Genomic DNA, 21,929 nt, shown 5'->3' with positions numbered 1-21,929 from the left:
AAGCAATCTGATGAATAATATGGCTTCAAGACAATTTCTTGAGGCCCCTCTTACTTCTTGGTTCTCCGGCCTTACAGCGCCTACTTGGTGGCAACAGCCTCTGAGAATAAAACAAAACTTGCTACTCCAAATTGAGCCTGAGAGAAACTGTTCACATTTCTACAACTCCTCAAATGAATATGGGACTTAAATATACTAATTTCAGTCATATCTCTCAGGAAAAGAATGTGTTCTTTCCCACAGCATGTTTGGCAAACACCACATGGAATCACATTGCTATCACAGATCCCTAGGCATTTTTCTTGTGACAGATTTAAAAAAACACATTACTATTTAGTCTTTTTAAGGGTAAAATGAAGGAAGATGTAAGAACCATACCCATGCAAGAAGCAACAAATTTCTTTTGACTGTTCCACAGTATCCTAACATCCCCACAATGATAAGGAAACAGCATACAGCAATCATGATGGGATGAACCACAGGAAAATAAGTCAAGATGACAGCCTCCTCTACCCTGAAAAGAAACCAAAAAAAAAAAAGAAAAGAAAGAAATACATCACAAAAAAAGAAAGAAAAGTTAAAGTTTTTAAATATCACAAGATAAAAATCACTATATTTTCATTAATAATGTTGTCAGGTGTAAAGGTAATGCTGTACTTTTTTTCCCCTATCAAATGAGATGATCTCTCCTTCAGCTTAATATGAACATATTCTTAGGCAAAGGTCTCTCTTAAGTGACAGGCTCGAATCTAGAGGAAAACCTTGATGACTTGCTAGCAGAGCTCCACGGTGGCTGACCTTAGCATGATACTTTATTCACACAGAAAGGAACTAAAGGAATGCTGGGTCAGTAAAATATACCTACCCCTGCTTATTATCCTTAGCCTACCCTCTCTTCTACTGTCACCAATGAATCCAAGGTTTTCAGGATATTATAAATTGGTCTATCTAACAAAGTAGGCATAGATATGAATGGCCCCATATCAACAAAAAAAAAGTAAAGTTGGGGAATGGACCATGAGAGGAAAGTGGAAGACAAATGGAGAGAAAGGTATAGGTCAAGAATATCAGGGAAAAAAGAACTAGTAGATTTTTATACTGTCTAGGCAAAAGAACTCACTGGTAAATATGTAGTCCCTCATATACAGAAATGATACTACTAATCCAGCATCAGCAAGATATGTGCTTTTCCAGAAGTGATGATAGTCTGCTGACCCTTGCATACATGCATTCATTTGGTCCTCTCTGTGACAAACTGATTTATAAAATGGTTAGAATGAGCAAAGGGCCAGTGATGATATGGGGAAAAAAAGTGGTAAGGGCACATATAAACAGGAGACAATATGCCAACAAGTTCCAAAGGAGAGGGGGAGAAAGAAAAGTCCTTCATGTGTGATCTAAATGTCAACAGTGTGCTGTACAAAAGAGATTATTAAGATGATAATTTGAAAAATAGCATAGCCAACAATACTGAAATATATTACTGCATAATTACAAACCCTACCTTGTTTCTGCAGTTAAAGTGAGAACATTATTCAGATAATCCCTCATCCAGGCAGAAACTGCCAACACGCTGATGGACATCAGCTAGGGAAAAAAACACATTTATTATTAAATATTTAATATAATGATACTGGTGAGTAATTATAAAATACATGATTTAATTTAATCAGAATATTTGTGCCATTATCCATAACAGCCACTTCTTACTTCCTGAACCACAATATTACTTATTGAATATTACTGCTATTATATATATACATATATACATTATAATATAAGAATCATGGAAGTTGTTTTTCTGCACTAAAAATATTTACTAAACATCACAACTAGAAAGAAATTAAGATCAATATTTTAAAAATCAAAGTCCAAAAAGGAGAGTGCCTCAGGTTGAGTGGGGGGACTGAAGTGGCGCCCAAGGCATCATCAGAGAGCCCCTGGGTGCTACTGCTACAGGAGAAGTTCAGTTTCCAGTGGGGGTCTTCCTGGATGAATTACAGATCAGAGTGGGAGAGAAGGTCAACTACAGCCCCCAGGACACCAGTCCTTGTGGGAGACTTTCAGGTTCCTCCCCCCTCCCTAGCTAGAAGGGGCCTTAGAGATCATCTAGTTCATTGGCTCGAAATTATTTTAAGTATTCTTTTTTATATCCAAAACTTATGGAATCTTCCCATGACAGATTTAATACATGGCATAGACACTGATACATGACAATATTTTCATTCTTCATCAACTCACTGAGAGATGATAGACTTTTATCACAGCAGCTTTATTAAACCTTTTCCAGTACCAATTCCATCCTCCACCTTCTCAAAAAATGACATTCATCTACTTTATTATGAAAATCAAAGACCATCGGACATTAACTCACTCATCTCTCCTACTCCACATGTCTTCACCCACCCTCTTCCACGGCTTCAGTGTCTAAGGGAAAGGATCATTTTCTCCTTGCCAAGGCTAACCCCTCAACTGGTAACTTACTCTTTACTGTATTCTACTTCATGTTCTCTAGAAGCTTCCTCCTCAATCACTCACTTCCTTTCTCACATCTTTAATCTCTCCAGCACTGTGAGCTAGAAGAACTAAGAAAGTCCTCCTAAAGAAATAAGTTATCATTTATCCTCTGCTTAAAGACTTCTAATGAGGGACAGACCAGTTTCCCGAGGCTGTCCTTTTGACTTTGGGTTAGCTTCTCTACTAACTCCTTTCTTCTCACCTATAGTTTATAGTTTGCCTCTATGTCTCTCCCATTCATAAAAAAACAACAATAAAAGCCTTTCATTTGACTCTGATATCCTGTAATCATCATTCTATAGCTCACTCTTCATATTTTGGGGAGCTAATAGAAATTAAAATCAATGCCTGATGTAAATATGTTTGCAAAAATTCTTTATAATATTTCCTCCACCACTCTTTCAGGGCCCAATATCCATAGGTTAGGAAACACTGATATGTTTCAATCATTTCATTTTGTCAATGAAAAAAATTAGAATTAGAGAAGATAATTATCTTTTTCAAAGTCAAATTGCTAGTAAGGACAATAACAATTTTAAAGGAGTTAGTCTCCTAACTCATTGCACAGTGATTTTTCCTCTATATGATGCAGAATCAGAGGAAATAAGAGTTGAAAGGAGCCTGACAGTCCATCTCGTCCAATCAGTAGCTGATAAATGTCCATCCTATTCAGTCACTAAGCATTTATTAAGTGTTCTATTTGCCAGGCACGAGGATAAGCACTGGAAATAAAGAGAAAGGCAAAAAACAGTCCTGCCTTCAAGGAACTCGCCTTCTAATGAGGGAACCGATATGTAAATAACTAAGTATATGCAAGATGCATGCTTAGAAGTTTGTTTGGTTTCATTTGTTTTGGTCACAGCATCTCAGTGAACTATCCACTAAAGCATGGAGGGGTTTCATATGCAGCAGTGGAAGTACCCACATTGATGAAGTCACAAATTATTTCAAGTATTGACTATGATAACTCAAAGTCATCAAGAATGTTAGTTTCTGTGATGTGCTCTGACAGATCCGGTTGGTTTCATGAAGTGAAGGACAATGAACAAAGGCACTAAACTGAAGGAATTTGGCTAAATAATAACTCATATTTCTAAAATTCTTTTTATTCTTAAAGTTCTTTCTCCAACAAGAAGCTTGTGAGGTACACAGAAAAGGGGTAGTATACCCATTTTACAGACGAAAAACTCCAGCTCAAAGAGGTACGATGACTTGACCAGTTATACAATTAATAAGTTTTGAATGTAGGATTTGAACCCCTGAAGTACCTTCTACCACATCATGTGGCTTCACAACTACATTATTTTAAAGGGCCTTTTCTGCTCTAAAATGATAGGATTCTATGTAATATGATTCATGATTCAGGAGACATGAGTCTATAATTCTGACATTAGCCTTGCTTTTGGTAATTTGCCTTTTTGTCACAAAGTTGGAGTGAAACAAAGGCAGCTGCATGACCTCCTAAAGAGAATAAAATGGTTCCTTTTCTGAAAAAAATTAACAGGTGAATCAAAGGGCACCCTTCTCCCAAGTAGTATTCTTGTCCTCCAGAAAATCATAACCTTTACTGTTAAGATCAGTGTTCTTGAGCTTGTCAACACTACTCAAAAGCCTTACTAAAATTTCTGTATCACAGATGAAACAGAACAATAGAACTGGATATTCAGCTGTCCCCTATTTGTATTATTTTGTAGCAGTGAAAGAAGAAAGAAAAATATCTCTCACCATTTCCAGAATTTGTATGTCTATATGGAAAAAAAGCAAAGTGTCGCAACTGATAAAATGTTGAGTTTCAAGTCCCTCCTCAGACACCGTATGAGCTGTGTGACTCTGGGCCAGTCATACCACCTCTCTATGATTTAATTTTCTTACAAGTAAGGAGGGAGTTGTAATTCTTGACCACTAAGGTTCTTTCCAGCCCTAAATCTATTATCCTGTATGTAAAGTGATACAGAATGAAGTAAGCAAAACCAGAAGAAAAATATACAAAATGACTACAACAAATAAATGAAATCAACATAAATCGGCAGCTGAATCTGATTAATGGTAATGAACCATCTTGATTCAAGAAAACAGATGATGAAAATACTTCCCTCTTCTTGGTAGAGAAATCGAATACCACAGTTGCAGAATGAGACATACTACTACACTGTTAGATGTGCTTACTGTTTCTAGTGTTGTTTTGCAGAAGCATTACTCCAACCCTATAAATTCCTCATTCACAAAAGACACTTCATCTAACATGTTGTTCTACACTCTGGCATCATGCTTCCTTTCTAGCGGTATCTCATACTAACCACCTCAATGCACTCTGCTCTCTGGCTACCTGGACTGCTCTCTACCCTTAAAAATACATGACAAGCCTGTCCATCTCTATACGCCTTACTTTAGCTACTATTCTCTATATTTGGAACACCTTCTCTCTCTTTCTTCACCTTTTGATTTCCTTTCTTGTTGTTCAGTCTTTTCAGTCGTGCCTCACTCTTTGTCATTCTATTTGAGGTTTTCTTGGCAGAGATACTAGAGTGGTTTGTCATTTCCTTCGCCAGCTCATTTTACAGATGAAGAACTGAGGCAAACAGGGTTAAGTGACTTGCCCAGAGTCACACAGCTGTTAAGTGTCTGAGGCCAAATTTGAACTCAGGAAGATAAGTCTTTCTGAATCCAGGCCTGGCACTCTGTCCACTGCACTACCTAGCTGCACTAACAGTTTAGTTTCCATAGATCCTTTAAAATGTCACATCCTCCAGAAAGCTTTTCCTGATCCATCAGTATTGACCACTCTCTCAGACTTTTAACAGACTTTTGTGTTTTATCTCCCTAAAATTAACTGTCACATAAACATATTATATAGTAACTGCCTATGTGTCTATGTACAATAAACATTTAACAAATGTCTTGAATTGAATGATAGCAGTGTATGATTTTTCTCTAGGCATAAGAGACTTTAAAAAATCACATCTTTAAGGCTATAACAACACCAAAAAAATATAATATATAATGTCTTCTGATGACCTCATCATCTCTCACAAGTTCATAAGATCATGTATTCAAAGTTAGAAGAGACTCTAGAGGCCATGCGGTACACTCCCCACCCCATTTTGCAGATGAGAAAAATGAGGCAGAGAGAAGTTGTGTATGGGTCACACAGCTGATAAAAATTTCAGTGATCATCTCTAGGCAGATGACTCCAGGATCTATTTATTCTACATCACCAAATACCAATTGGAAATTTCATACTAGATACTCTGTAGGCATCTCAAATTCACATATGAATTATCTACCCCCTTCCAAATGTGCCTAATAGTATAGATTTTATCTCCACAACACCTCTTCCATCTTTCCCATTCCTTTACAGAGACACAGTCACAAGCCTGGTTCCAGATTCTCATCACCTGTCACCTGGACTGCAACAGTCTCTTAATTGGTCTACCTGTCTCAGGTATTTTCCCAATGGAGTTATATTTCTAAAGCATAGATCTGACTATGTCATTTCACAACCCGATAAATGACACTGGCTCCTGCAGGTTTAAATACAAGCACCACTGTTTAGTATTCTAAGCCCTTCATAACCTGATCCCCTTCACACAAACTATGGTCCAGCCAAGCTGACCCTCTTGCCATCTTGGTCCTTACATGAGATACTCCATCTCCTGTCCTTTCCCCTCCCTGCTGTACTTCTCACTTTCTGAACTTCAACACCATGCCCTTGTACCTTCATCCTTGTACCACCACCACCCCTTTCTGCTCCTTTTGGTGTGCTATCTTGCCCCATTAGGATATAAGCTCTGTAAGGATCAAGACTGTCTTCTTTTTCTGCTTATATTTTATCCTGAGTTATGCAAAGTACCTGGTACCTAGTAAGCACTTAATAAATACTCTTTGTCTTGCCTTGTTGCCTATCCATAGCTTTTTATAGACTATCCCCTGTCTCTGGTGCCTGAAATATGCTCCTTCTTCAAGTATGCCTGATAGAATTTGTAGTTTCCTTCAAAACTTGTCTCAAAATTCAAAATTCTACATAAAGCCTTTCTTAACACTATCCCCAGTTAATACCTTCCACCATCATTCCTCTCCCCCATCTTACCAAAAAACCTGCCAGACCTTGTACTATTGAAATGGTGTACTTGTGTACAAAATACTTGAGACAAAGTGAAATAAGTTTATTGACAGAAAAAAAAATGTTACAACTCGTTACATCTTTTGGGCTTGAATGATCCTTGAAATGGTAGACTTCTTCACAACTGCAATATTTCGAGCAGTCACTGAAGTGTGCTCTTTAAGAGACTACTTTGCCCATTTCCTCAGAGAAATATCCATTCTTAAAAACTACGGAGTTAAAAACACAACAAAAGAGGAATTAAATGTGTAGGTTATTGATTCCATAACTTGACTGAAAGCAAACTAACTAGAGGTGGAGAAACCAGCTCAATCCAGTTTCTTATGATTAAAGTCAGCATCAACAAAAGTACACACATGGCTATGGCTTGTCACAAAATGAAACTAAGGCAGAATTCTTGCTTGTCCCCAATAATCCATACATTACTGCATATACCTATGTATTTGACTCCTATTTCCTTTGATAGAAGCTTGTTTCTTAGCTTGTTTCATTTTTTATATTTTCCTTCCCAGTACCAAAACAGGAAATAGGTGCTTAATAATTGTTTGTTGAATGATAAGATTAAAAGTGCTGTGTTATAACTGTGTGAAGAATCGACTCTCTGAAAAAAACAACTTTAATTAACATTTCATATTCTGAAGAATAAGCCTAAATAAACTCTGGTATATAAATTAAGTCAATGAAATAACAATAGCCCTTTAAAAAAAACTACCAGGCACTAAATAACCATCCTCTTCTATGAACACTGTCTTATGACTAACATATCTTGTACAGGACAAACTAATTTTATTCTCATAGACTAAGATCAAAATGGTCTTTTGTCCCCATCTATGTTGCTAAGTATAGCATTTTTCTAATCTGTCTCCGTTTTGGCTATGAAATTATCTACTCTTTGCCATCCTCACAGCCACTGCTTCTAAATACTACAATGGCCACTATCACCACCAATCTTCACAGCTCTCTTCCCACTTTTCTCTAGTTTCCTTCTTGACTTTTTCAGTCCTTTATTCAGTTTTCCATTATTTTCAACTTCCATGCAAAATAGCTAATCTGTAGACAGCAGCTACCTCAGCAGTCAATCTAAGAGATGTCTGATCTTTTGTTGTTCAATCATTCAGTCATGTCCACCTCTCTGTGACCCCATACATGTCTGTGGGGTTTTCTTGGTAGATCCTGGAATGGTTTGCCATTTCCTTCTCCACTATGTCCCCATTTACAAGTGAGGAATTGAAGCAAATAGGAGTTAAGCACTTTCCCAGGGCACATAACTAGTAAGTGTCTGAAGCCAGATTTTTAACCCAGATCTTAAGCTACAAATACCTCCAATAGAATTCTTGAATAAATATACCTTTCAAAAATCAGTTCCAGCCAACTCATTTCTAGCACATTGAGAGGCAGTGTAGCAAGGCAGAAAGAGGAAAGGACTTGAAGACTGGAGCCCTGGCCTCAGATCTGAGGATCCTCAGATCCTCAGATGTATTATCTGTTTGAATAGACAACTCACTGTCTCTGAACCTCACCTTCCTTCCCTGCAAAGTAAGGATAATGTTATCGACACTGTTTACCTCACCAGGTTTTTGTGAGGAACATACTTTCTAAACCTTAAATCACCGTATAAATACCAGGTAGGGATAGGGATAGGGCTTGGACATGTAATTTCATTGGTGTAGGCAACTCCTGGATATGGAAATTTCCTCTCCCAATGGAGGTCAACAACTTAGCTGCAACTAGAGAGTTACCTTCATCATTGAAAGATTGTGATCTGCTGAAGGTAGAACAGCCACTCTGTGGCAGAAGCACGATTTGAACCTAGGCCTTCCTAGTTTGGAGGCTAATTCTCTATACATGTCACACTTCTTCCTAAATGCAAATTATTATTATCTAATACTTTAGGACTACATCAGCTTCCCTGTAGTATTAGGTATGAGGAAGTTAAATGATTTGGATTGAATTCAATCCATTAAATTCCTATCTCCTCTGAGCCCAAGCTCTGATTGTTTTGTTTAACCACCACTTAAAGTAATGAAAAATAAAATCTTGGGGAAAAAACCCTAGATGTCAATTAATTAATACAATAAAAAGAAGATTTGATATCTAAATCTGTCCCACGTGTTCACATGATGTCTAAGTGGTGAAATTAATTTCCCGTCCCTTCTCCAAGGTGATATTTTGCTTAGCCTTTTTTAAAAATAGGGGTTGTTTCAAACCACACTGTAATAGACAGAACACTGAACTTGGCATCCAGAACACCTGTAAATCCCACCTCAGACACTTAATTAGCTGTGGGGATATGGGCTAGTTACTTAATCTCTTATAGACTCAGGATATAAGAATATAATCACATATGAGTTGCAATCTTTCCTGATGCAAGGAGTTCTTACATCAATGCTACTGATGTTTTAAAAGCCAACATAATTTCCCATTTCATCCCATTACACACTGAATTCAAATCCTCCTTGAATTCTCCTATAGCATCTGACATCTAGTCCTTCTCATAACTCTTTCCCTCCTTAGCTTCAAAGACCCCTCCCTCTTAGTTCTCTTTTGATTTGTCTTACCATTTCTCTAACTCCTTTGCTGTTTTCCTGTCTTCTTTCTAATTCTTTAAGATTAATATTCCCCCTATGTTCTCTCCTTCACACACACACACACACACACACACACACACACACACACACACTCTCTCTCTCTCTCTCTCTCTCTCTCTCTCTCTCTCTCTCTGTTATCTCCTCCCACTTTGGACCTCTTATAACACTTTGTTTTCCAGCTCTGACACAGTGACCATGTGGTTTTGTATATTGTTGCAATATCCTCCTACTAAACAGGAGGGCAGGGGCCTTTTTTCATCTATACTTTCTGTCTTCCCTAGGACCTAACCCCCACTATTCTACAGTCAGTAGACATGTTAATGTATCCAGATCTATAAATGTGTTAAAGGAAGAATCAAATGACAACAGTAATAGTTCTGTCCTCTTACTAGCTTTTCATACATAGTTTGCTTCTAATATATGGACACAAGGACCTAGAGATGACTGCTAGGACCAATCTGATGGCTCTTCCCCAGTATCTAAAGGGTTGTCCAATGGAAGATGGATCAGAGTTATTATGTGCTGATCAGAGGAAAGACGTAAGATCAATTTGCATATGTCTGTCTCCCACTTCCTCAACCCCAATTTAGACTACAAGCTTCTAGAGAACAAGGAATTAAGACTTTGTTAGCTTCGTATTCCCAGAGCCACATACAATGCTTTGCACATAGTAGACACTTAAAAATGTATACTGAATCAAGTTACCGGGAAGATTTTAGTTCAACATAAGGAAAAAATTAAAAACTACAGCTGTCCAAAACTGTAATATGCTTCCCTGAAAAGTAGTGAACTCCTCATCACTGGAAATGTTTAAACAGAGGGTGGATAACTATTAGAAATGTTGTAAAACTACTGAGTATATGGGTGGATTTGATGACCTCTGTGATTCCTTCCAATTGTACTGTCTTTGGAAGTCAGCATTACATAGAATAAGTACTGTCCTAAGTCATAAGACCAGTATTCAAGTTCCAGCTCTGTTATTTACAAGGTTTATGACTTTGAGCCAGTCTCTTAACCTCTTTTAGCCTTAATAGCCTAACCTACAAAATGCGAACAACTCTATTTGCATTTATCTACCTACTAAAGCTTCTTGTGCTTTCCTTCAGTTTATCATTTCCAATTTATTCTGTGTATAACTGATTTGTAAATAGTTGTTTGCATGTTGTCTCCCCATTAGAATATGAGCTCCTCGAGGTCAAGGACTAGCTTCTTTTTGTTTGGGGTTTTCTGTACTCCTAGTGATTAGCATAGTTTATGACACATAGCAGGTGCTTAATAAATGCTGATTGACTGACTGACCTATCTCAAAAAACTGTGAAAAGGACCAAATGAAAAAAAGCATACACAAAGCACTTTATAACCATAAAGTACTAAATAAGTATGAGCTTTTATTTTAACTGGGTCACAGGGACTCTATAAAAATACTGCAACTATATATACCAATAATGTTAAACATAAGTACTGTAAATAAACACCTTGACCCCACAGTAGATAAGATGCTCTCTGAGAAAGTAAACTCATCCCTCCTATGAAGTCAATTAAATGCCCTGAAAAAGAACCGTTTAATTCCCATTATATTTTCTTGATCTAGAGTAATAATAACAATAATAATACAGGTCTAAAACAAAGAACTAAAAAAGAAGAGACCAGTACTTCAGTAACAATCTATGAAGGGAATTACTGCACACTATTAAATCCAGAAGTCCAGCTTATTTGGTAATTTCTGAACTTTTTACAATAAACCAACTTCTAGTATGCCTTCCAGCTCTATGATTGAAAATAATTGCTCAACTATGATCTGCGTTTACCGAACTTCTAAAACACTGTGACAATCTTATTTACCTAGGATCATGGCTCCTTATACTTTGCAAATATTGTAAAAAAAAAAAAATTTTTTTTGCACTCCATCTCAGAACATTATTTGGAAATGACGCAAGGAATATGTGCTAGCAGTATCTTTCAATGGTCTTCTCTAAAGAGGTTAACTGTGTCTTGTGTAGATAATATAGGAAAATGCATTTGATGAGTAAATTAATGAAAGACTCTAGATGAATTTTCAGCAACATGGCAATTTGCTACACTGAAGTCATGATTTAGTTTTGAAAATAATAGGAAAAAAATTTGAATTAAGGTATTTACTAATTTTGGGTTATACTCATGCATATTTCTTGAATTTGTTGATAAAATTAACATACTTACAAGAAGAAGAGAGCATGATCAATTTCCAAGCCATTTAAGTTTACAAGCACAGGAGATAAATAATAGACAGCAAAGAGAGCATATCAATAAGACCACAGTGTTACTTGCTAACATTTAAGATTTAGGGGAGACATGATAGCTGTATTCAAATATGTGAGGGTCTGTCACAAGGAAAAGAAATGATCCTATGATTCTATGATCCTACATAGAATAACCAGTAATAATGCCTAGAAGTTGCCAATAAGTTAATTTAGGCTTGATGCAAGGGAAAACTTTCTAAATCTTAGAGTTAACATAAAAGGGAATTGATTGCTTTAAGGATTCATCTTCACTTCAAACAAAGATTGGATGATTTTTTTTGTCTTGTATACAATAAGAGAGAATTTTTTTTCAGGTCTAGGTTGGAAAAAAATAGTCTTTGAAACTCCCTCTAATTCTGAGAATATGACAGTCTTTGATTTTCTATAAAGGACTGATGGAGAGGATGACTAGATTTGACTAAAGGCAGAATAAAATAATAGGAAAATCCTTTATTTCTAGGCTCTCACCCTTACTGTGTGATCTTGGATAAACGACATCCTCCCTGAGCTTCATTTTCCCTCCCTGTAAAATGGGAATAAAACTATTGGCACTAAGCAATACATTGGATTGTTGTAAGAAAATAACAACATTTTATGAGGAACCCCAGTCATGTACACTTCACTCCTAGCTTGACTCACTCTTCAAACTTCTCCACCTTCTAATAGTCATAGATCCATGTGAGTACCTTCTCTTCCCATCTTTCCCTCCTGAGTTCCAGTTCTTCTTTATAAATTGTCTCCTCTTACTATGCTGGAAGCGTCTTTACTTCCTGGCATGTAATAAGTGCTTAAATAAACACTCTATCTAACTACCTATCAACTGTGTAAATTATAAAACATGGAATAAAAATGTAAATTTTTATCAAGATGGCTAAAATCAGATTTGAGAATTATTTGTGGCTTTCTTTAAATGGGATCACAGATTTAGAGGTGGAAGGAAACTCAGAGATCATCTAATTCAACACTCTCATTTTACAGCTGAGGAAACTAAAGTTCAAGGAAGTTAAAAGATTTGCTCAAAGTCACATACATTATAAGTGACAAAAAAGAGATGTTAACCCATGTCCTCTAATTCAGAGCATGTGCCCTTTTCACTGTATTACATGCCTGCTAATCATGAGCTGACTTAAACTTAAATAGTGCTTTATAGCTCCGGAACACTTTCACATGATTCTCAGTTCCCATTTCCTCCTCATAATAACTCTGTTAGGCAGGTAGAACATAAATTAACCCCATTTCATGAATGGGGAAGTGAAGGTTAAAAAGATTTGCCCAAGGTTACAAAACCAAGTTAGTGATAGAGCGGGTATTCCAATCCACATCTTTCTTATCCACCCTCATCAAATTGAGAATGCTTTCCAATATACTACACTACCCTACAGGTGTGAGGGGGAGGGTTATGGAGGAGAGAGGATCAGCAGGTTGGGGAGCTGAAATGCAAGAAGTTTCAGCAGCAAAATAATAGATTTAAATAATCCTCAGAACTCTTTCAAAAACTCCTCTTATGAAGCTGACTGTGGTTCACATAAGCTACTCCATTGTGAGCTATGCTACATTTTATTAGAGAAATAGCCAGCTTAGGCATGGAAAATTAGGGAATAAAACATTACTTGAAGTAATTGAGTGATATCATTACTCCAGGGAATGTGCAGTGAATTTTAATTGGTTAGTAGTAATGGTAACATTAGTTAGAGGGCTCTGCATTAGCCTACAGTTTGATTCCTTAGATGCAAAATAAAGGTCTTTACATTATATTGAAAAAGTTGAAGAATATCAAGCATTTTTGCATAAATTTATGAATCAAATGTGAATGCAAATTCTGATTTATCTAAGATTATTGAGATCTCCAGTCCTCCAAATCAATAATGATTATAGAAATTAAAATGGAAGAAATTCTGAGGTCCCACCTAACATCCACCAGATTGGCAAAGATGATAAAAAAAGAAAGTGATAAATATTGGAAAGACTATGGAAAAATAGGAACAATGACTTACTGTTGGTGGGCCTGTGAATATGTACAACCATTCTAGAAAGCAATTTGTAATTATACACAAAATATTCCAGAACAGTATAATAAATGCCCTTTCACTTGGCTATGCCACTTAAAGTCCTACGATTCAGAGAAATCAAAGAAAGAGATAAAGGTCTTACACATATAAAAATATTTATAGTAGCTCTTTCTGTGGTGGCAAAAAAACTGGAAACTAAGGAGATCTCCATCAATTGTGAAAGGGCTAAACAAATTGTAGTATGTGAATGTAATGAAATAGTACTGTGCTATGTAGGATGTGGATAGATTATTTCAAAGAGACACAGAAAGACTTGAATGAACCGATGTAGAGTGAAGTGAACAGAAACAGAACAATTTATACTAAAACCACAGTATTATAAAAATGAGCAATTTTGACGACTTAAGCCAGAACAATTTACACAGTAACAACAACTCTATGAAGACAAACAACTTTGAAAGCTACAACTCTGATCAATGCAATAACTATCCATAATTGTGGAGGACCAAAGATAAAGCCTGTTATTCATCTCCTGGCAAAGGGGTGATGGATTCAGGGAGCAGAATAAGATATATTTTCTAAAAAATACAACCAACGGGGAAATTTGTTTTGCTTGACTATTAATATTTGTTACAAGATATTTGTTTTTTCTTTTTTTATGGGTTGGAGGATGGGAGGAAAACAGAATTCTTTTCATTAAAAAACAAAATTTAATTTAAAAATGAATACCGAGCTCTAACTCTTCATTGTCTGTACCAGTTAGAGGACTAAAGTATGGATGAATAGACAGAAACAGAAAATTGAGTCTACGGGGAGAGAGAAGTTTTCTGGATTTACTGTGTTCGACACTTCTTTCCTGATTTCATTGTGCAATAAATCAGGCCTTAACTCAACCCTGCTATTGTATGTTCCAACAAACATGCTATGATAGCTCTAGCCAAATTGTGTGTGAAATGCAGGCTTTAACAAAACTGCAGAAAAACTATTATACTTTTTTTAAACAGAAACAATTACACAAGAAATGTTAAGTGCTATCAATTTTCAGGCATTTTCAAAGGGAAAGAAAAAGGAGAACCTTGCTTCTAATTCTGCCCACATTGGTAGTAGCAGAAAATTACCATCTGAAAGCTATTTGATAATCTGTAAAATGAGTAGATAATTCTAGGACTATTGGGCAGATAAATACTCACATCACAAAGCCACCAGTTTTAGCCCTAAAATCCAAAGATAGTTAAGAAATTCAAAGAATACCACCACGTACATTGGAAGTGTTCCATAAATGTTAACGGATAATGACAGTAATAGGAAGGATTTTCACATGCCCATTAACTCTGCCCATCATCTTTTGATCAGAGTGAAGGTGCCTCTAAGGTCTTGGTTTCCCTGCTTTATGCACTTGCTTTTACTCCCCATTGTGAGCAAACTGAAAATAGGAACACTAAGAGATATCTATGGCAGAAATCTACTTCCTTGCACCAGGTTCTAAGTACACCTCTCAGAATAGTCACAAAGTGCTAATCACAGACCCAGATGTGGTTCAGGACTTTGGCCAATTACTTGGCCCCTCCACCCCCACCACTCACATCTTTTGCCAATCCCACGTCAGCAGCCCTGAGCTCATGTTTCCCCATGCCTTGGGAAAGCACACTGAACACATGAAAAATCAAGCAAAGCAAGGCAATTAACTCAAAAAGAGAGAGAGAATAGTACATTTCTAACCTTGAATCATAAAGATTGTTTCCTTTTGGGCCTATCTTATATGAAGATATAGAACTATCAGGAAATCAGGTTTTCTCTTTGAATGCAAAGGTATTTCCACTGACTCCCCACTCTTCCCCTAATAACTCAACAGGCTAAATTCTAGACATCCACAAAAATAAAACAACACATTATAGCACCCAGACTTTTGAAGAGGAAGATCTACTTTTCACTACCCGCAATTCTTGAGGGGGGTGAAGTGACTGACATTACAGCCACTGATGGAATTGGGGTGGGACTACTGTAAAGGTGCTTGAGCCAAGAGGAAGGGGTGTGCCTCCAGCTATGAACCACAAGGCCAGATTCCCTGGTTGAAGAGTACACCCTGAAGAGCCAGCAAAAAGGAAAACCCTCCTTCCTCTGCCCCACATTCAGCATGTGATGTCTGGTTCAAGTAGAAATCAGTTAAGCTGTAGCTGTCAAATTACTACACTGGCCAGCTATGATATTTCCCATGCCTAAGAGATATAAAAGAAAGTGTTGAAGCAGTTATTCAAGGCCATGGCTCCAACCCCAGAAAATGACCAGAAGTCCTTACAAATTGTGCTGAAATACAAAGATCATACACATACACACAATTGGAAACTACTCCATTCCCTCATTGGGTATTTCCTATATTCTCCTACCTGTCCCTATTGAGAAAACAGAAATTAACAAATGTAAAATATAACAAAATGTCTCTTTGTGGCTAAGAAGAATTATTACAAATGAAGGAACTTCAAGTGGAGAGAAATATTTAGAATTAATTAAGAGACTGCTTGTCATACTTAATATGTACAATAATTACATTCTGCTTTGGGAATTCCTCTTTTCAGTGTGGCCTAAGAGAGCAAAGAACCTGAAAAGAAAGTATAAAGTACTTATCATCCCTTTGTGGAAAAACCCACATATATTTCTTTTCACAGTGAGTAAGTTTCATAGTCAACAATGGCAACAAAACTAAAAAATAATGTGCCAAGTACTGGACTCTGTGTATTAGCAGAGCAGTCAACAGTAGAGAAAAAATTATGTAACTTCTAAGAAATATAAATTTTTTAAAATAAGGAGTTTTAGTATATATTTTAAGATAAATTTAACCCCTTACTACTTTAATTCTTGTGAAAGAAATTTCCTAAGGCTTTCTTGATAAACATTCAACTTAGTCACTTCACAAAGGCTCCATTCTTGGGACTATGTCTAGATTTATCTAGGAGACTAATCTAAACTTATCTAAGAGATCACCCTCTATTCGAAAGTAAAGCACCATAACTCAGAGGAGAAAACATGAGTGAAATTTGCACTTTAAAAAAAATATAAAGTGTTTTGAATGCAGGCTATATTATTGCTATCATTTCTAGGTTCCATTTTCTTACAAAAGATTATAGACCACAAATTATCAAGAACCCATAACAAAAGACACCCAGCAGAGACCACTTTTCAACAGAGCAGCCACTGGTCTCTCTCTGAACTGGTTTCACAGATGGTTTTTATGTTTTGCCACTGATTTTTAAAAATAGCATTATGATGATAAGTATACTTCATGAAAACTCAACCTCAAAAAAAAAACTAGCACAAGGGAAACTAAATGTATCTTCACTCATTAAATTTTCTATTGTTTATTTTGTTAAACAGCATGTGGTATTTTACACACACATACACATTCAGAAAATGCCTTAAATTTTCTCTAACATGAAATGGTTACATGAGAGCTATTTTTAACTTGATTCTCAGCCCCCAGAAAAGTCTTCCTAAACAACATACCCAGCTAAAACTTTTTTTATAAGATACTGTAGGTAGAAAGTATATATACAGAAAGAATTTGCATGAAGCAGTAAGATTTTTTTTGTTTTTGCAGCAAGAACTTATGTGCTTAAATTGACTACAACAATTTATGGGTTACACAGCTATCTGTAACTCATGAAAGTTCCCTCAGCAGTATGTCACAATTTTCTTATCTGTAGCTACAGGCACATGTATTTATTTATAACTCTAGATTAACTTCAAACCTAATTTTACTGCAAGGGTGTATAGTGATTTTGTTTTAATTACTGAATGGCACCTGAGGTGGATCAAACTTACTAAGAAGGGCAACCTTTACAAGTCTGAAAAATAGAGGGAATAATCCCATGTAATTAATTAATGCTTAGCGGTGCCCTTCGGTGCATTATCTGGTGACTGCCTGTAACTTGAGTCCAGACGGTGCCACCTGTTTAGAGAAGTACTTACCCAAAAGAGTAGATTAAGGGCATAGAGAAGACAGCGAAGGCACTTGACGGAATCTTCTCTAGCCATTGTGAGCTCTCCACTGGAGAAACCCCATCCTCTTACCACATCCTCTGCCACCAGTCAAGGCAACAACAATCTGCAGTGGGTACAAGACAGGAAGACAGGAAAAAGGAATCAGACCATTGTCTTTTCTTAATTCCACCCACAGACATCCTCTCACTGGCCTCAGGGTAGGATGTCTTGTCTGACCAATGGGACACAGTCACTTCCCCTCATCAACAAAAAGCATTTGCTAAAGACATGGAGTTGAAGGATAACCTAAACTACATAAAAGTTCAAACTGGGTCCAGATTACACCTGCTGGAAAGAGAAAATATTTGCTCTGTTAACAAATGAGTGCAGAGCAGACTTATTATCTTGGGACTGTTTGTTTTGGGTTGCTGTTTTTCCCCCAGCATGTTTTAATGACATGCTTTCAAAAACTCATTCAACTCACATCTCCTTTGGGACTGCCACTTCTTGGAACAGTCCTGAAGATTACAGATCATAAGTCCCTGACCTGTAAAGGGAATTATAGCAAGTAGCTGATGTATGGAAGGGAGTGAATGCCCCTTCTCATTAGGGAAGTCACATTTCTTTAAATCACTGTTCTCACTCACCCACCTATCACAAAACGTCATGTGTGAAAGTGTCTGGAAAGGGGGAGGGGAGACAAGAGTTAGCTGTAATTCCGCTCTGCGACTTGGGTTTCTTTGAGAGAATGTGAGAAATGATGTTTTCTGCCCTGGAATGATGGATTATAAATGGGGAGGGGAGGCACATAGGAATGAAGTCCAAGGCAGCTGTGCAGACACCAAGTTTCACACAGTCTCTCTCTCTCTCTCTCTCTCTCTCTCTCTCTCTCTCTCTCTCTCTCTCTCTCTCTCTCTCTCTCTCTCTCTCTCTCTCTCTCTCTCTCTCCTCTCTCTCTCTCCTCTCTCTCTCTCTCTCTCTCTCCCCACCCTTCTCCACCTCCCCCCAGTCCCCCGCCCCTCCCACAAGGTTACACAGATTACAGCTGGCACTATTCCCAATCCACTACCAAATGCCCACTCCTAATGCCTACTCCACGGACCTGGAAAGAGGCAAAGGAGAAAAGAGCCCAGGAGGAGGGCAGCACAATCCAAGAGGAAAACGAAATCCCATCTTTAAGTACTTTAGCTTGCTATTCGGAAGCCTTCCCACACCTCCCGGGAGGCAGGAGCTGCAGACTGGCCGGTGGCGAGGGTATGGAGAAAGGGGAGGGGGAGGGGTGAAGAGGGAGAAAGACCCCGACACTCACCGCGTGGGCTGGGCTCCGTCCCCCACTCCCGCCCAGGGGCTGTCGGGGACACGGTGCGGGGACTCATCGGGGCAGCAACGCGCCGCGGGCAGCCCTGCAGCGTAGCATGGGCTGGAGGACGAGACGCTTCCTCCTCTTCCTTCCCCGCCAGCCGCCGCCTGGGGAAAAGCGTTGGGCAGCAGTTGCTGGAAAGTGTCGGCAGCTCAGCCGCCTCCCAGAGCCGCTGTCCCTCCCCAGCCCTAGCCAGCTCTCCAAGTCCCGGCCGGACGAGACGACGAGGCAGCCGCTGCAACAGCCGTGGCCAGCTGCACAGAGGCTGCAGCGCATGCTCCGGGCAAGCCGCTGCTCCTGCTTGGGTCCTAGTGGGCGTTCTTCTAGTTGCCCCCGTCCTGGGAGCAAGCATCCCCAGGACACACCTTCTCCCAGCAGGAGCAGATCCCAATGGTAAAAAAAAGAAAGGAAACTGGGAGGCTTAGGGAAAACCAGTCTAGTGGGACCCCTTTGGAGAGCTGGTCTTGAGGGGACAGAATTAATACCTGTATGATACCCTAACTTTGTGACAACGGACTTCTACTTGTAGGTATTTGTAGGGTGGAGATGGAAGTACAGCCAAATCTCTGCAAAAACGTATTTGTCGATCCCTAAAACTGCGAATTGCTATTGTAGGTGGGATCCCTCTTTTGTTCTTGATTCTTTTTTCATGCATTTCAAAATATTTTAGAACTATGCCTGGAACGAGGCCATCTAATTCAACTCTTTCGCTTTTGAAGATAAGTAAACTGAGGTCAGGGAGGCCAAATGACTTGCCAAAGTCACAGTGGTAGTAAATGTACACTAATAACATTTACATTAATAAGAACTGGTATTGTTTTGTCTTTGTATGCCTCACATTTCTTGCACATAGTAGGTTCTTAGTAATTGCTTGTTGAATGACTGCTTGATTGTTGAGGTCTTTAACACCAAGTAGGGCAAATCCTTTTTATTCCTTCAGATAAGTAAAACATCAAATTACCCCCCCCCCAATAAAAACGTCAGGTTCTCATAATAAGTTATGTTGGGTTCTAAATTTAAGCTGCTATATTTATTTGAAGTTTGTACCCTGTGATTGATCTTTGGAAATCTGAATTATTTCAAAACTGGAAGCATAATTTATTAATGTGATATTAAAACAAGACACTATCTCCAAAACATACTGTGTATTGGGTTTTTTTTTTTTTTTTGGAATCTAAGAGTTCTGTGTACACTTCAAAAAAATCACTGCTCCAAATTATGTCCTTAAATAGTTGAAGATTTTACTGTTAAGAGGTGATACAGTGGATAGAACTCTCAGCCTGAAGTCAGAAAGACCTGAGTTAAAATCTGGCCTCAGACATTCACTAGTTGTGTGACCCTGGGCAAGCCACTTAACTATGTTTGCCTTGGTTTCCTCATCTGTAAAATGAACTGGAGAAGAAAAGGGCAAACCACTTCAGTATCTTCAAGAAAACCCCAAATGCAGTCAACAAAGAGTCAGTCACACTAAAAGGATCAAGGATCAAACAATAAATAGTTCTTATGGCAAGTTTCTTCCATTGGGTCTATCTCATTAACTTTCATAAAAAATCCAATTCTCTGAGGCACAGGTGGGAAGTAAAAAATCTGTAAGCCTTTAAAGGAAAGCCCTCTTTGATATTCTGCCCAATCCCTCCCCCCAGACTCCCCCTCTCCCCAGCAACAACCACCTAACTCACTAGATCTCCAAATCCCTTCAACCTATAACCTACCTTTCAGAGTCAAAATCCTGGAAAATGTTCGCTTCCTCACTTCCCATGAACATTTCATCTCTTTTCTATTTGGAATCCAACTCCTCACGCCAAAGTTAATGTTAATAAAAATTTCTTAATTGTCAAATCTGATGGTCTTTTCTCAGTCTCCGTTTCTTTTTTTTTTTCAGTCAATGTTTTCTTGACCTCTGTGTAACACCTGACACCACTGACCACTCTTTCCTCCTGGAAATTTTTTATTCTCTGGGTTTTTCATATTGCTTATTCTCTCTTGGTTCTCCTCCTACCTGTGTGACTACCCTTTCTCAGTCTCCTTTGCTGGTTCATTATCTGTCTAATGCCTCCTAAACTGTGGCTGTTTCTGGACTAATCTGAGCCTTTCCTTCTCTCTCAACATTCTCTTAACGTGGTGAGCTCATTGGCTCCTATAGGTTTAATTATCATTTCCATGAAAATGACTCCTGAACTCCTGTCCTGAATCACAAACCACCTACTGGACATTTCAAACTGGATATACCCTCCATATCTCCAACTCAACATATCCAAAACAGAGCTTATCCTCCCCCCTGTACCAAATCCACCACTCTTCAGAACTTCCCTATGTCTGTTGGCCATGCCACCATCCTTCTAGTGACCCTAGGTTTACAGCCTAGATGTTATCCTTCGCTGCTTCCAATCTACATATCCGGTAGATTGCTAAATATTGTTGTGTCTACTACCACAACATCTCTCACATCTGTATCCTTCTTGCTACAAATAGCGCCAGCCCCAACCCCCACTTCTAGTCCAAACCACCTTTCTCCTGAACTATCTCAATTGTGGTTACTGTTGCTGTTCAAACATTTCTCAGTCATGTTCGACTCTTTGGGACCCTATTTGGGATTTTCTTGGCAAGACACTGGAGTGGTTTGCCATTTCCTTCTCCAGTTCATTTTATAGATGAGGAACTGAGGCAAATAGAGTTAATTGACTTGCCCAGGGTCACACAGCTAGCAAGTGTCTGAGGTTGGATTTGAACTTAAGTCTTCCTGAGTCCAGACATAGCACTCTATTCCACTTTGCCACCCAGTTGCCCCAAAACTATTGTAATAGCTTCCTATTTAATCTCCCTGCCAAAAGTCTTTCTTCTCTACAATCCAACCTCCACACAGCTGATTTTTCTGAAAGCATTGTTCTGATAATTTCAGTGACCTTATTTGATAAATTCCAGTGACTCCTTATTGCCTCTCAAATAAATTATAAATATCTTTGTTCAGAATTTAAATTCCTTCACAACCAGGCAGCTACCTACCTTTCCAGCCCTAATATTCATTATTCTTCTTCTCATACTCCACAGTCAGTCAACAAATATTTATTAGAAAGTTATCAT

General features: G+C 38.1%; 1 protein-coding gene across 1 annotated transcript in view; it reads right to left on the bottom strand.

Moving 5' to 3' along the window:
• The window catches only part of TSPAN12 (tetraspanin 12), a 95,050-nt gene extending 75,924 nt beyond the window's left edge, over positions 1-19,126 (bottom strand). Inside the window, exons 1-4 of the mRNA XM_072652912.1 lie at positions 18,798-19,126; positions 17,477-17,612; positions 1,505-1,587; positions 379-514 (exon numbers count right to left, since the gene is read on the bottom strand). Coding sequence (XP_072509013.1) covers positions 379-514; positions 1,505-1,587; positions 17,477-17,542 — 285 coding nt within the window. The 5' untranslated portion in view covers positions 17,543-17,612; positions 18,798-19,126. The remainder of the gene's footprint in view (positions 1-378; positions 515-1,504; positions 1,588-17,476; positions 17,613-18,797) is intronic.
• Between the last annotated feature and the right edge of the window lie 2,803 nt (positions 19,127-21,929).

Source organism: Notamacropus eugenii, chromosome 3, assembly GCF_028372415.1.
Source record: "Notamacropus eugenii isolate mMacEug1 chromosome 3, mMacEug1.pri_v2, whole genome shotgun sequence".
Classification (NCBI taxonomy): domain Eukaryota; kingdom Metazoa; phylum Chordata; class Mammalia; order Diprotodontia; family Macropodidae; genus Notamacropus; species Notamacropus eugenii.
The sequence above is the reverse complement of the archived record's forward strand: the minus strand, read 5'-3'. Positions and strand labels throughout refer to the sequence as shown.